The sequence below is a fragment of the Muntiacus reevesi genome, chromosome X (assembly GCF_963930625.1).
Source record: "Muntiacus reevesi chromosome X, mMunRee1.1, whole genome shotgun sequence".
NCBI lineage: Eukaryota > Metazoa > Chordata > Mammalia > Artiodactyla > Cervidae > Muntiacus > Muntiacus reevesi.
Genome location: NC_089271.1, coordinates 43230960 through 43248367, shown reverse-complemented (window position 1 = coordinate 43248367; position 17408 = coordinate 43230960). Strand labels below are relative to the sequence as shown.

The 17408-nt window shown below is 36.6% G+C and overlaps 1 protein-coding gene across 15 annotated transcripts in view; it reads right to left on the bottom strand.

Moving 5' to 3' along the window:
* KDM6A (lysine demethylase 6A) overlaps positions 1-17408 on the bottom strand; it is a 179418-nt gene that overhangs the window by 95748 nt on the left and 66262 nt on the right. For all 15 annotated transcript variants that reach the window (XM_065916544.1, XM_065916546.1, XM_065916545.1 and 12 more), the window contains exons 4-5: positions 15867-15916; positions 3922-3980 (exon numbers count right to left, since the gene is read on the bottom strand). In XM_065916544.1, coding sequence (XP_065772616.1) covers positions 3922-3980; positions 15867-15916 — 109 coding nt within the window. The remainder of the gene's footprint in view (positions 1-3921; positions 3981-15866; positions 15917-17408) is intronic.

The window sequence follows — 17408 nt, the reverse complement described above, 5'->3', positions numbered from 1 at the left end:
TTCAACATACGTTAACATCAACTGCTTTATTTTAATAGAAGTATACTTAAACTCTGGTCTAAGAGAATTAGTTTGCATAATGATAGCTCAGAAAACATATATTAAATATTAAGTTTTTGCCAGACTCCATGTTAAACAAGCTTCAAGGTCAACAGTGGTTATCTCGACTACATTAGGTTTATGTTTATGTTTGCACTCAAAGCAGTGACTTTACAAGGCAAGCAAAGATTACTATACCCTTAAGAACACTTGGTAACTGGTACAAACAATTGGTACACTTGTAATTGAAAATGAGTCCTGGAGAAAATTCACTTGTAACGTGTTAACATCTCTGTCTTTTTGAACTCACCTCCATCTCATTACCCGACTCCTTGCTGATGTCAACATAATAATCACTACATCTCCTTACTAGGCCTTATCAATCAGATTTGGGAAGCTAATTTCCAAAATCCTCTGCCTCTAACAAAGAATTATTTAGCTGTTAGATCTGCTACCCTAAGATCATTCTGATATTGATCAGTGGGGATACAAAAGGTTACAAGCTAAAGAAAAACGAATGGTCGAATTTTCAAAGGGGTATATTCAGAAATATGGCTACAAGTTATAATAATTTACTACTGTACATGGTTCAATTTTTTTCACTCAAAGATATGTTTCTTATTATAAAGGCAAGGAAATGCTAAGTTCAAGGTGACCTTAGCAATTTGCCACCCTCATGAAGTGAAGACATGGGCATGAACATGGAAAAGAACAGCTTTATAGATGCTGGTTCTAGCTCTCTGCTGCATGTATTTTACTTTGGGCTTCTATGTCTTCCTTCCTTCTTCTGGATATATAATTTTTAAGTCTGGTCACAAGTTACTATGTATGATAATAGTAAAATTAAATAGTTATGATAAATCTACTGAGAATTTAACAGTTGCTCTGCTTCTGACACTGGGCTCCTCAAATTGAAAGTAGAAAAACTGACCAAGTTACTGAATTGACTCAAGAGGCTAACATCAACTCAAAAAAAAGGAGGGGGGTGGTGCGCAAGTTAATAGGGCAACAAACAAGACAGATTAACAAGATAAAACCCATAGTTGATAAAATTGCTCTTAGTAATTTATTAGGTCACTAGCACCAACTCCAACACACATGTTGATTGCATGCTTTCTTCTCAAATACTTAATCTAATTAAATACCAACAGACACCATTTCCAAATATTAAACTCTACTTGAATTATAAATGTTCCAGAGCTAGACCATTCTGAGCTAACAATACAAAAAAAGGCATGCCATACCTTTCTCTGCAAATATTTTTTCAACAAATCCCAAAGAACTTAAGTGTGTGGGGGGTGGGGGTGGGGGTGGGGGCTGCTCCCAGAAATTAATAGCTACCTATAAATAAAACAAAAAAATCCCCACACAAATTTAGTCTTAACCTAGAAGCTCCTATCCATTAAGGCTATACTCTAAAACTCTCACCAAGCACCTACTCCAAGCTTTCTAATTTTGTGGCTGTTCAAGTAATAATGAGGTAAGTGAAAGCAAAATTGGGGGCAGTTTGTGAAAGAACATTTGATCAGGAAAACAGAAAATATACATCCATGATGGATTAAGAGAGAGTGTGAATGACTTCCTTGGTGGTCTAGTGGTTAAGAATTCACCTTGCAACATAGGAGATGCGCATTCGATCCCTGGTCCAGGGAGAAAGATCCCACATCCCCTGGAGCAGCTAAGCCCTCACACCACAACTACTGAGCGCGTGTGCCACAAGTAGAGAGCCTGTGTGCTACAATTAAGCCTCGAGCAGACAAAATAAATAAATAAATAGATATTTTTAAAAAGAGAGAGAAGGTATGAGATATATCATTTTAGGGAGTAGCTAGAGCTAAAACTTAAGACATGAGAAAATGGTAGCCAGGACAGGATCAACAAAACAGAAGACACTTAGTAATTCAGAGATTGTATGATTCTTATATCATTTCATTAAGGCAACTGAAGGACACAGAAATCATATGTAGATAAAGAATCAAAAGATACAGTTTTCCACACTACAAGCTCCCTAACCTGACATGGTCACACACTTTTTAATGCAATCTAATTCTGAACTGATGATGGCTTCACCTCACTATTGATTTTATGCTTTTATCTGTGATCTACAGAGAGTTCACAAGTTATCACAGGTAGGTGAAAACTAACTCGTGTGAGGTATACCTGTCCATTTCTAAAAGTGTAGCGTTCCTTGCCTTGAGTTTCACCTAAATTATTTCTGGCTGGCCATAAAGATTGTACAAATGCGCCAAGAATAACAATTAAAAATAATGACCTATCAATCTTCAAACTTGCGGACAGACTACAATAGACAAAATAATTAGAGTGGGAAATCTGAGCATAAGCTTGCTTCTGCAACCAATTATATAATACTGAGTTACACACACTTACACACACACACACACACACACCCCTCTTGTTTTCTTCATCTATAAAATTAAGGGAGAAAACTAATTAATCTCTAAGGCCACTTCGGGTTCTAAAAGTTTACAACTGTGAATTCTATAAATAGGATCTTCAAGAACCTAAGAGATTTTAAAACACTCCTACTCTACTCTTGATGATACATGATACACTGCATACATAGTTAGGAGGCTTAAATTTTAGATTGTTCTACAACAATGCATAATTTAAAAGAAAAATATTACAAAACTTCTTTATAAAGACCAATTATAGCTTTGTAAAGTTTACCATGAAAATGAATGATTTGAACAATTATAATACTCTATCCACACAGGTGATCTCTAACCGTGCAGTGCTTCCATTGATGATCAAAAATCAACAGGATCAAAACCAAAGAGGAAAGAAAAGGCATCTTGGGAAAAGTCATTCATGTCTGAAGTTTCCTCTTTAGAGCAATCATATCACATCATTGCCAATGCACATTTAAAAGCTCTGTAATAAATATCCACGGTGCCCATCAGGTAGGTACATGACAGGGTTATGACCTTTGGTAAAAACATTCCTCTGAACTTTCTCAGCACTCACTCAAGCTTAAAATTAGGGAGACTAGAAAGGACTCTGACAAAGTTGATTAAAAAAAAAAAAAAAAAGTCTACATAGGGCTTTACAGTTTACAAAACGTACATATCTCATTTGATCATCAAAACTCTATTAGAGTAGAAAAGGCAATTAATTGCAATGTACCTAAAACACACACACATGAGCAAACAGATCAAACTAAAAGTGCTGAGAACAGAATACCAATCTGTCAACTATGTTCTTTCCACTAGACAATGCTACTGTCTTGTCTGGTAAACAGAAAAACAACAAGGGGGCAAAGGCCATAGTAACAGAGTCCTATATACTTTATCATTTATAAAATCTTACATATATTTCTATCATATTTAATGTCTGACTCTGAAGATGGTATCATTATTACTACTTTACAGAAGAGAGAATTGAGAGTTTAAAATCTAGTCCACAGTGTACTAGTGTGTGTGCATGTGCGTGTGTGTTTTGGTGAAAGAGGAAGGGAAGGAGCAGTCAATATGTCTAAAAGTCTGAAAAGCAGATACTTGTCATCATACATCACTTACCCACAAACCTTGAGAACAGAGAGCACAGTCATTTCCTGGTTCAAATAACCTGGGGACCACCAGGTATAATAAAAGTAACAGGAATTCCAAAAGCTTTCTAACCTAAGCTTCTAAGTCTTCTTTATACCAGATTCTTTTAGGAACATGTACATTTTTAATAATCTAAGGTGGGTGAGTATCTCTAAAGGAACAAAGTAATAATTTCAAGAGATTATTGGAAAGTGTAGGCTTATTGATATTAAAATATTTTGTATTTATTACACATACATACACACACAAGCAGAAAAATGCAAACAAAAGCTATATACTGGAAACAACTGGAGTTACTAGTTTTACATCAACTTACCACTGAAATGCATTGTAATGGAAGTAGACCAAACCAAGACCATATAAAAAGGCAGCATTCTGAAAAGAAAGGGAAAAAAGAGACTTTTAAGAAAAGCATTTATGTCTAATACATAGGTTATTATTATAAAACATAGTATCCACGATGTTTTAAGTTATTAACACTCTATCCTGCATTACAATATATTTACAATATCTCTTTAAAACACCAAAATAGCTTAAGAGTCAACAGATGGCACAGAATTCAATCAACTTGGACAGATCCTGTGGTTTCTTTTCAATCAAACTTGTCCTAAAGTAAAAAATCTGTCAGCAACATACAGATGGCCAATGGACATATTAAAAAATGCTCAACATCACTAATTATTAGAGAAATGCAAATCAAAACTACAATTAGGTATCACCTCACACCAGTCAGAATGCTGCTGCTGCTAAAGTGCTTCAGTTGTTGCCGACTCTGTGCCACCCCATAGAGGGCAGGCAGCCCACCAGGCTCCCCCGTCCCTGGGATTCTCCAGGCAAGAACACTGAAGTGGGTTGCCATGTCCTTCTCCAATGCATGAAAGTGAAAAGTGAAAGTGAAGTCACTCAGTCGTGTCTGACTCTTCAAGACCCCATAGACTGTAGCCTACCAGGTTCCTCGTCCATGGGATTTTCCAGGCAAGAGTACTGGACCAGTCAGAATGGCCATCATTAAAAAGTCTATAAATAACAAATGCTGGAGAGGGGGTGGAGAGATGGGAACCCTCCTACACTTCTGGTGGGAATGCAAGTTGTTGCAGCCACTATGAAAAACAGTGGATGCCCTCAGGAAACTAAAAGTACAATTACCATATGATCCAGAATCTCATTCCTGAGCATATGTATCTGGACAAAACTGTAATTCAAAAAGATGCTCAGAGGAGCACTACTCACAATAGCCAAGAAAGGTAAGACAACCTAAACGCTCATGGACAGATGAGTGGATAAAGAAGATGCAGTACTATATACAATGGAATACTACTTAACCATAAAAATAATTTCATTTGTAGCAATATGAATGCAACTAGAGATTATCATACTAAGTGAAGCCAAATCAGAAAGACTAAGACCGTTAAATCACTTATAATATGGAACCTAAAACATGACACAAATGTTCTATGATACAGAAACAGAGAACAGACTTGTGATAGCCAACAGCGGGGGCAGATGGACTGGAAGTGTGGAGTTAGTAGATACAATTACATCCAGAATGGATGGACAATAAGATCCTACTATATAGCACAGGAACTATATTCAACCATATTCAAAGTCCTGGGATAAACCATAATAGGAGATATTAAAAAGAATGTATATATATGTACAACTGAGTCACTTTGCTATACAGGAAAAATTAACATAACATTGTTTAATTCAACTATACTTCAATTAAAAAAAAATCTTTCGGCAGAATTCCATAGACAAATCGAAAAGAAAAATCTGTTTTTCAGGAATAAGAAAATGCTTGAACTATGCTATCTTATTCTCTCTTGCTTGTATCTATATACTCTTTCTCTGGTTCTTTCTGACTGGATTTAATTCTATGTTCAGTGTTGCCAGGAAGGTAGTTAGAATTCAAAGTAAATGCACAATATAAACCTATAACCTATAATTTTAGTATTAACAAAAAATTTTAGTATTAACAAAAAACCCACATGCTAAAATGACAGTCACTTACATTTGCGGCTATAAACATCAGTGATTCCTTTTGCATGCACTACAAAACAGAGATGCTTATCCAGACTCAATACAACCTCCGGCCCCCATATAGGAAACTAGATAGCTACTCTTTTTTTCAAAAGGGGCAAACAGCTGAGTACCTACTATATGTTATCCAAATTCTACATTCCAAAACTTAAAAATTTTCAAACTCTTACTAAAATATATCTTACTGCATTATTTTAGGTTATATTTCCTCAGAAGTACACCCTGAGACAAAAGGTTTTAGTATAAGTATTTTATTTGGGAAGTTAGCCTAGAAAACACCAGTAATGGATTTGGAGAAGTAAGGCAGGGAAGGGAAGGAATCTAATAAAGGGTGTAGTATGGATGACTATGGGCTTCCCAGGTGGCTCAGTGGTAAAGAATCTGCCTGCCAATGCAGGAGACATGGGTTTGATCCCTGCGTCAGGAAGGTCCCCTGGAGAAGAAAGTGGCAACCCACTCTAGTACTCTTGCCTAGAGAATCCCATGGGCAGAGGAGCCTGGCAGGCTACAGTCAATGATATCACGAAAGAGATGGACACCACTTGGTGACTAAACAACCACAACATGAATGGCTATGCAGCTATGGGCAACAGGGACTCAATCCTACTGGGAATTTCTAGGAGACAGTAAAGAACATTCTCAGAGTCATTGTGTGCTAGGGGTGAGCCAACTACAGTCCTTATCCCACAACTGCTGTCATTTAACGACTGCAGAAAAGAACCAGTGATATTTAAAGTCCAAAGTATAATAAACACCTGGGCAACTTATTGGTATGCAGTTATTCTTTTTAATACTAAAATCTGTTCTAGGGTCATATCATATATTTCCTTTGCATTCTATGTACCCTTCTGGAAGCACTGAAAAAGTTTTCTTAAGTATAGCTTAAAATGCAATAAATATGGAAATTTAATTTCATTAGATCCTCATTACCCTCAATTCCCTGAATGAGAAAACTACATGCTACAGGGGTATTCACAAAGATCTCAGAAAACATTGGATTCAAAAGTTCATATTCGAATTTTTAAAATTTAGTTGAAACTGGCTTCAATCAGGATCACTCCTTTACCACCCCACCTTATCGCTGAAATAAAGTGAACTTTTACTAGATGTCAAGGACAATACTCAAGGGTTGAACAAGCCGAACTGATTAAAATGTACTATCTCCCACACTCTACTGTGTGTGTAGAGGGGGGAGGTATGATATTCAGAATACAAGAGTAGTTAATTCAAACTGTTCTACCCAAGAAAGTCTAGATTTGAAACACAACTGTCTCCCTAGGTGGGAGAGATGGAGGGGAAGAGATCATGGTTGAATAACAATAGATAGCATCTTTCACCAAATTAGGTAACTGCCCAGAGAAGCTAGTGTGGCATGTGGTAGAAATATGAGTTTATTCAGGCATCTTTCTGCTTTCAGTACATATCCTGCATTCTCTCAACTTTCTCTGTTCCTAGTTCTTCCTTCCCCCTCTAGGAAAGCTTATTGTCACCACCCATGCCACTGTATAAATTTCATCAATCCATCTAGATCTAGTTAACATGCCATTTTCCCTACGGAGCTTTGTTGCTTTTCCCACCTCAAGCCAGAGGTAATCTTTCCAGTCTCTAAATTTTGCCTTAGTACAATGTCCCTAGCATGCAACATGGTACAACAGTAAGAACTTAATTTTATGCAAAATGCTAACATCGTTTCTTTTAAAAGACTCTAATATGCTGGACAGTGCATTAAAAAGTAGAGACATCACTTTGACGACAAAGGTGCGTATCGTCAAAGCTATGGTTTTTCCAGTAGTCATGTATGGATGTGAGAGTTGGACCATCAAGAAGTCTGGGCGCCAAAAAACTGATGCTTTCGAACTCTGGTGTTTGAGAGCCCCTTGGATTACAAGTAGATCAAACCAGTCAATACTAAAGGAAATCAACCCTGAATATTCATTGGAGGAACTGATGCTAAAGCTCCAACACTTTGGCCACCTGATGTGAAGAGCTGACTCACTGGAAAAGACCCTGATGTTGGGAAAGACTGAAAGCAAAAGGAGAAGTGGGCAGCAGAGGATGAAATGGTTAGATACCATCACCAACATGAATTTGAACAAACTCCAGGAGACAGCTGAGGACAAGGAAGCCTGGAGAGCTACAGTCCATGGGGTCTCAAAGAGTTAGCGACTGAACAACAGCAGCTCTTTGAGGTGGCAGAAATTTAAAAAATCAAGCAACTTGCTCAAAGAGACAGTGGCAGACACAGGAACTGAATCTAGGTCTGCCTCCAGAGCTGACTCTTTTAACTATTATATTTTTGTTATTTGTGTATTGACTAACCTACATCCTATCAGACAAAAAGGTAATCATGTATTACCTGTTATCACCTAGCATGCACAGTGCTCTCCACCTAGCAGATGCCCAAAGGTTTAGCAAACTGCATCACCAAGTTCGGTGTCAAGTTCAATTTCCTGGGTGACATGGAATTAGTATGAGGGATAGTCCCTATTAATCAGGTGCTTATAAATCTCAGTAAGAAGGCAAGTCTCATTTTTCCATAATAGAACACAATGTAATTTGAACATTTATTGAGCACCTATTATGAGTCATAGCACTGGGTTACTGGCACTGGGAAGACAGAAGTGAACAAAAAAGACAAAAAATTCCTACCATCAATGAATTTATAATCTAAAGACAAATGATTATGAAGTTACATGAATAATGTATTCCAAGCTGTAACCATTTAAGAGTTAATTAAGGATTATATAATAAGGACTAGGAAAAGAAGTGGAACTTGGATACTGTATCTTAAGTATGGCTAGGAAAGGAGAAGGAAAAACAAGCCACCTCAGCCAGTGCTTCTAATCCACACACTTTTGGAAATAGTGACCTGGGGCTGTGAATGGCTACGTGCCCTGATAAAAATGTATTCCCTCCCAATGTATACTCTCATCAAAAATGCCAACAGCAGCCACACTGAGAAACATGGGTCTAGGCAGAAGGATGACCTGAGCAAAGGCACTGATAAGAAAATGAGTTTAAATGTAATGAAGTCATTCTTCAATCTACTGTGAGAAGTTAGGGGAGTAGCTTTCTGAGAAATGTGTTATTTATAAAACAAACTCCTGCTTCAGTCCAAATCCTTAGAGGTTATTAGAGCATCTCTATCAGGTATCAGCAAACTATGGCCCATGGGCCAGTCCAGCCAGCCATCGATTTTTGTAAATAAAGTAGTACTGAAACATAGCTACACCCTCTCCATTTATTTACTTACTGTCTATAGCTGCTTCCAGATCCAACAGTAGAGCCGAACAGTTTCAACATAGACACTATCTGGCTTATGAAATCTAAAACAGTTACTCTGCTGCCCTTTACAAAAGAAGTTTATCAACTTCTGACCTAGACTGTATTACAGTACTCATCACAATTCCAAATTAAGAAATTATAACAGTAAGATTACAATCCATTTATATTGAAGGCTTTTATACTATGTCTAAAGTTATTCTCAAGGATGTGTGGTTCATTAAGTCAGCAGTTGGCAACCTCATATTAGACTCTCTTACTGCCAAATTTTCTTAAATCTGTCTATGAAATCCCATAGAAGCCACTGTCATCAATCCCCCTTTTCCTGGCTACTTCCATTGAGAAAAAGTTGGTGACATAAGAGCTCTTGCCAATGAGATTTCTACCATGGGGTCTCTGAGAAAGCTTTTGCTTTCTTTGCATAAAGAACAGAAAGTTTTTGCTTTCTTCTCCTTCCACCTCCTGTTAATATGTCATGGTCACCAGAGTGAGGAAGGTATTAACAGTCAATCAAACTGGTACTCTCCACCTGTTGAATGTACTACAAATACCTGAAACTCTATGAATCTTACATTGTATGGGAGACTCTGATGCTACGATAGGAATCTCACCAGTTAACCAAGCCAAAAAGTAATCCTACTTTTCCTCTCTTACCTCCTCCCCACCAATAAACCAAATTCATCCTTTTCACAAAGTTCATTTTACAATCTCAAAGCTTTTGAATTTATCCCCTTCTCCATTTTTACTGCCTTTCTCTAGGTAATTTAGGACTTTGCTTTTGTCTACTTGGCCTGTTTCAACAGGTTCCTAACTCAGCTCCCAAACCTTAGCCTCCCCTTCCATACCCCCGACCCCCATCCTTTTCAACATCCTTTCCACACCACTGCCAGAGAGCTTGCAAAAACTCAAACATTTTTAACTCTTAAACTCCTCTGAAGATTCCCTACAACCTAGCCTGACTATAAAGGTCTTCATTTCATGACTCTTGCTCAACTTTCCCAATCTCAAAGCCACCACTTCAACTAGGACAAATAATAGGCAGACCTATGAATAAAATATGCTCTTACATATTTCCATGGTTTTAAACACATTTGCTTCCTTTGCTGAAAAAGCCAATGCCATCATTCCTTCAACTATTTCTCAATTTGGTAAATTCCTATCCATCACACTCATCACTCATCTTTTTCCACAAGTATCATTATTATCTGACACATTCCCAAATGCAAACAGAGTTAAGTTTTTTGAAACAAGTTTCCAAATGAATACTCATGTCTATTACAGATAGGCCCTTTATCTCCTCCATTAGAAATGAGCTTGTAAAAAGGTACAGACAGAACTCAAGTCATCTTTTGATCCCTATGGTAAAGTAACAAGCATATAGAAGTTATTGGGGAAAGGTGTACTGCTGAATAAATCAGTATCTTACAGTCTTAAATAACTTGTTACACATTTTCATCAAAGAATTTAATACTTTGCTTAATCAGTTTACACAGAATCATTTCCTTAATACAGTTCAAACTACCTTTTGGACACCACAGTTCCTAGTTACAATAATATATAGCAGAAGAGGTTGTTAAAGCTCATTACATCAATCAAGTCCAAAGTATAGCAATAGAGCAGAAGTTCTGCTTCCATGAAACTAATACAACATTGTAAATCAACTATACTCCAAAAAAAATTTAAAAAAAAAAAAAGCTCTGCTTCCAAAATCTAGGCATAGTATTGTATAGTGATCATGAAATCAGGCTACAGTGGCCATCACTCTAGTCACTTGTCACATCACTCTAGCTGCTTGGCTTGTCACTACTGACTCCCAAAGCAAGTTAACTGAGTCATAATTTCATAAGGTTATTTTGAGGAATTAAGATCATACATGTAAAATACTTAAAATAACAACATGACACTTGGGATATTTGTGAGAAGTAAAGGAGGCAATGTATCTATCACCAACAACAAAACATATCTAGTACATGGTAATTGCTCAATGGATAGAATATGATACATAAAATTCTCAGTAAGTCTCACATGCTGTAAAAAAAAATTACACATTAAAGATAAGAAGATTCAAAAACAAAAGAGAGCTGTGGACAAGACTACTCAAATCCCATGCAACATAAGCAGAGGATTTCAGAAGCAGTAACCAGAACCTGGAGACAGCCTGAATCACTCAAGCAAGAAGCTCAGCATGGTGATAGGCTGGTCATGGTCAATATTAAAAATGAACAATGAAGTTGCAATGCTGGCAATTGTTTTAATTAGAGCAGAGCTGGCAGGTGCTGAAATGATGAAAATAGCTATGGATGTGCCTTTCTGAGGAAAAGCCCTGGATAAAGATACCTGTGTTTAATTTTCTTAAAATCTAGACAACAGAACTCCTGCTACCAGTGCAGCAGTCAAGCTGAGAGTTTTTCCCTTTCCTACTTAAGTTCATACTTACACTCCCCATTATCCAGGAAAAAAATTTAAGTGAAACAACAAGGCTTTCATAGCATATAGACGTAATTCCCTTATTTACCAATAATATGAATTAATTTCTATTATTAATATAGTCTATTTTGCAACAACATTGTTTGCAGTCCTATTATCACGATCAAGCGAAATAAGACATTTCTCAGCCTCTCTTGCAGCTGAAAGTTTTCAAATTACTACGTTATTGTAAGTGAGATGCATATGAAGGGATGTGTAAAATCTCATGATTCCCTTCAAAGAAAGGCTGTTGCACTCTGCTTTCTCTTCCTCTGACCAGGTCCTTGGAATGTAGAACCAGCTCCTAGGCATTAGATAAAGACAACTGACAACTCAAGAAAGAAAAAATTCAGACCAATTTCAATTATGAACAAAGATGCAAAGATGTTACATATTAGCAATCCCAATCCAGATATAACTAACAACAATAAAAACTTACTGCTAATTTGAATTTACTTCAGAAATGCAAGACCGATTTAAGGAGAAAAAACATAAAATTATCTCAAAGGATACCAGAAAAGTATTTTCATACAAAAGAAAAATGCTGACTTTAAACCGAAAATTTTTGAAGTTAGTTGTCATTAGAATAAGATGTTCATTTCCATTCTTAGATTGTTATTTACAAAAAAAAAAAAAAAGAACTTAAAATAATCATACTTCGAACATTTAAAGTAATGTAAATTATACCTCAAAAAAGTTGGAAAGAAAAATCAGCTATTTTTGTGGAGTTAATTAGTTTATGTGGAAAAACAAGCAACAAAGAAAGGACAGTCAGGGAAACCCTAAAAACAACAATGGGGAAAGGATGTTGTAGCAGTACCATATACATACTGTATATGTAGTATAAACATGGGCTTCCCCGGTGGCTCAGACAGTAAAGAATCTGCCTGCAATGTGGGAGACCTGGATTCGATTCCTGGGTTGGGAAGACCCCGTGGAGGAGGACATGGCAACTCACTCCAGTATTCATGCCTGGAGAATTCCCACAGACAGGGGAGCCTGGTGGGCTACAGTCCATTGGGTTGCAAAGAGTCGGACACAACTGAGCAACTAAACACAGTATAAACCTACTGCAAAACCTCTATATGTAAATTAGTACAGTATTAATTCATGCACAGACTAATGAAATAGACCGGAGGAACTAAAAATAGACAAATGTGCATATGAAAATTTACCATACAACTAAGGCAACATCTCAAATTAGTAGGGAAAAGATGAATTTTTTTAAACAATATATTGTATTGAGATAATTAACCACAGGAAAAGAATAAACTTAGATGTTCCACACACTACAAATTAGGGATAAATCCCAAATGGATCAAAACTTAAATTAAAAACCTAAAACTATTCAAGTACTAAAAGAAAATGTAAGTGAATCTGTCTAACGTCTGAAAGTAAGGAAAAAACTATCTTATGATTCAAGATGCAGATGCAATTTAGGAAATACTGAAAAGTTTGACTAGATAGAAATAACTTCTCCATGGACAAAAACAAACACAAAAGCAAATTAAAACAAGTGGAAAACTGCAACTTTTATCACAGATAAAGGATAAATATGCATCATACATAAAATATAGCTATATAAAACAGAGAAATAAAACAATAGTCCAAACGAAAAACTGGCAAGAGAGATGAACAAATATTTTAAAGAAAATATGAATAATCTTTAAACTTCAATTAAAAATTCAATTAAGAAAATGCAAGTTAAAATGACTGGAGACATGATTTCTCATTCATCAGATTTCACAAAAAGTCTGACATAGATTTTCTTAGTTAAGACCAAGGAGAAACAAGAGAGCTGAAATGAGTGGTTCACACAGTGTGTACCACTCACTAAGCTCACAGCAATCCCACTTGTACCAAAGAACCACTAACAAAAATACAAAAAGAAACTTGTACTATTTATTGCAGTACTATCTGTACCAAAGCGAATGACTGAATAAACAATGGAAGAAATCACCATGACATGAGATTAGGCAAAGGTTTCTTAGCTACAAAACCAAAAGCACAAGCAATGAAAGAAACAGTTGAGAAACTGGATGTCATCACAATTTAAAATTTTTACACTTCAAACTATACTGTTGAGACAGTGAAAAACTAAGCCACAGATTTTGAGAAAATATTTGCAAATTATATCCAATAAAGGTCTGTATCTAGAATGTACAAAGAACTCTTACAACACACTAATTAAAAAAAAAAGTAAAAATCAGCAAAGGGTTTAAATAGGCATTTCATCAAACAATATATACAAACAGCTAATGTGGTCATTAAACAATGCTCAACATCAGTCATTAGGAAAATGCAAATAAAGACTATAAGATACTATTCCCTATCCACTACGAGGGCTACACTCAAAAGCTGGACCAAAAAAAAAAAAAAAAAAAAGCTGGACAATTTCTAGTGTTGATGAGGATATGGAGAAACCAAAACCCTTAAACACTGTCGGCGAGAATGTTAAATGGTACAGCTACTCTAGAAAATAATTCTGGCAGTTTCTCAAAATGTTAAACACGGATTTACGTTATAACCTGGCAACTCTACTCCTGATTATTTACCAAAGAGAACTGAAACTATATGTCCACACAAAAACTCGTATACAGATATTCACAGGAGCATTATTCACAACAGTCAAAAAATGGAGACAACTAAAATGCTCATCAACTGATGAATGAATAAAAATTATGTGGTACAGTCACACAATGGAGTATTAATAGATAATAAAAAGGAATGAAGTATTAATACATGCTACACAAGGATCATTCTTAAAAATATATGCTCAGTAAAAGAAGTCAGTCACAAAAGACTGCATATTATGATTCCACTCATATGAAAATACCCAGAAAATAGAAATACATACAAAGAGAAAGTATGTATTGTCATATTGTCAGGGACAAAGTAAGTATTGTCAGGGACTGGGCATGAGGTTTTGTTATGGTGAGATGGACAAGTCCTAAAACAACTTTGATTATGGCTGTACAACTCTGGAAATTTACTAAAAGTCACTGAATCACAAAATTAAAGCAGGTGAATTTTGCAATATTTAATTATACTGTAATAAGCTTTAAAAAGAATAGAAAAGATATCTTCAATACATTTTTTTAAATTATCAAAATATACTGTTAAAACCTCTACACGTCAAAAACAAAGATAAATTAGGCAATATAAAAAACTAAAATCCAACTTAAAAATCTAAAATGGCAGTTCAGATGAAGAAACCCCACTGATCAGTAAACTTATATCTAAAAGTAAATATGATATGAAAGATTAATCTGTCCAGGCACTGCTTAATCTAAGAAAATAGATTATTTCATTGCTGTGCACAGTTCTTCATTTAGGTATCAGGGGTCCGGGATGAGGGACACATGTACACCCATGGCCGATTCATGTTAGTGTATGGCAAAAACCACCATAGGGTAAAGTAATTAGCCTCCAATTAAAATAAATTAATTATATTTTTTAAAAAATGGTTAGCTTCAGTTGTTCTTAGAGCTCTAATTACAGACAGACTGTAGCAATAAAGATTTTCATTTTGCCTTCCCTTTTCAAACTAATACACCCATCTCCAAACTTCTTTTATACCTAAATATCAACTTAAGAAAACCAAAGAATCATTCTGTTGCCATTTGGTTTTGCTGACTTTAACTCTCACACTTTGGATCATCTTTGGCCAACAAATTAATTCAGAATAAACTAATTCTTTTAATACAAGGTAATCAAAATCATTGCAGATGGTGACTGCAGTCATGAAATTAAAAGACAGTGGCTCCTTGGAAGAAAAGCTATGACTAACCTAGACAGCATATTAAAAAGCAGAGACAACTAAATGCTGACAAAGGTCCATCTAGTCAAAGCTATGGTTTTTCCAGTGGTCGTGTATGGATGTGAGAGTTGGACTATAAAGAAAGCTGAGCATCGAAGAATGGATGCTTTTGAACTGTGGTGTTGGACAAGACTCTTGAGAGTTCCTTGGACTGCAAGCAGATCAAACCAGTCCATCCTAAATGAAATCAGTCCTGAATAATCATTGGAAGGACTGATGCTGAAGCTGAAGTTCCAATACTTTGGCCACCTCATGAGAACTGACTCCCTGGAAAAGACCCTGATGCTGGGAAAGATTGAAAGCGGGAGAAGGGGACGACAGAGGATGAGATGGTTGGATGGCATCACTGACTCGATGGACATGAGTTTGAGCAAGCTCCAGGAGCTGGTGAAGAACAGGAAAGCCTGGCGTGCTGCAGTCCATGGGGTTGCAGAGTCGGACATAACTGAGCAACTGAACTGAATCATACAAGACAGAGCAAATCAAGAACACACACGTTTCTTTTTCCAATCCCTTTTCCCTAGAATAGTTTCAATTAACAAAAGAAACAAAAAAGCAAGAGCACAATTCCTTTTGGATATAACCAGCAGTGATCTGCCAGAGAAGAGAAAGGGAGGGAAGAAAAGGGTAGGGGCATGCAAATGTGCACTAACCTTCCAGTAGTCAGATTGTAAACTGTAGTACCTCTGGTATGCAGATAATGCTGAAAGAGAGAAAATAAGCATGAGTCACAATTCTGTCCCATTTCAAAATCAATTAATACAAGAAACATTAAATTTTAAATTTCAAGAAACATTAAAACAAAACTCCCACCATACCCACCTCTGAGCAGACATTGATATTTAAAATCAAACAATTTAGAACTCTGGGGCATCCCTACTCATAGTCAGACAAGGTAACAAATGTCAAATATATAGGAGTTCAAGGAAGTAAAACCATGGTCACATTTCTTTGAACAGAATCCAGGCAACCTCTTGAATCAACCTGACCTTCCTGAGTGACCAAATCTGATAAATGGATTAATATTCTAGAATGTGATGGGTCATTTGTTCTAACAAGTGATCTCACTTCCAAAAGTGACTTAAGAGCTCAACCACCTCAAAGAGCAAAGGAACTACATTTGACTACTGAACTACACAGAGGATAAGGGGCACAGACCTCTGCACAGCAGAAAAGCTTCGTATAACTTATAGTCGACCCTCTGTATTCGCAGCTCTGTATCCTTCGATTTAACCAACCACAGATCATGTAGTACCTGTAGTATTTACTACTGAAAAAATTTCATGTGTAAGTGGACCTGTGAAGTTGAAACCCCTGTTGTTCAAGGGTCGACTGTATTCCTTTTGTGCTGCTTCCTTTCATATTATCAACAAAAAACCCAGTCCACAATTACCTTACTCCAAACTCCAACTCAATCCAAAATAGGGTATCTCATACCCCTAAATGCATCTCAAGGTGTAACAGGCTCTGCAAACAATTACAGTACAACTGTCCTTTGGTAGTTGCAGTGAATTAGTCCCAGGACCACCAAAGATACCAAAATTCACTGTGATCAGATACCACAGTCGGCCTTGCATGTGCAGACTCCACATCCACAGATCATAAACACAGTAGTACATATATGTACTGAAAAAAACTCTCATGTAAGTGGACTTGCACAGCTCAAACCCGTGCTGTTGAATGGTCAACTGTAGCTCTTATCAACCCAAAAACTCAGTGTGAAGTGAAGGTTGCTCAGTCATGTCTGACTCTTTGTGACCCCATGCTATACAGTCCATGGAATTCTCCAGGCTAGAATACTGGAGTGGGTAGCCGCTCCGTTCTCCAGGGGACCTTCTCAACCCCAGGGATCGTACCCAGGTCTCCCGCATTGCAGGCAGACTTTTTACCAGCTGAGCTACCAGGGAAGACCAGTGAGGAGGAGGTAAAGTTATACATGTACATTAGAATTGGGAGAGAGACCTTTTTATAAAAAACTCATGAGCAGTAAGTCATGGGGATGTAATGCACAGCAAGATGACTGTATTACAATACTATATTGCATATTTATAGCTAGTCAGAGTGAATCTTAAAAGCCTTCAACACAAGGGGAGAAAATTATAACTGTATATGGTGACAGATATTAACAAGGCTTCCTATGATCTTTCCACAGTATATGCAAATATCAAATCATCATGTTATACACCTGAAACTCA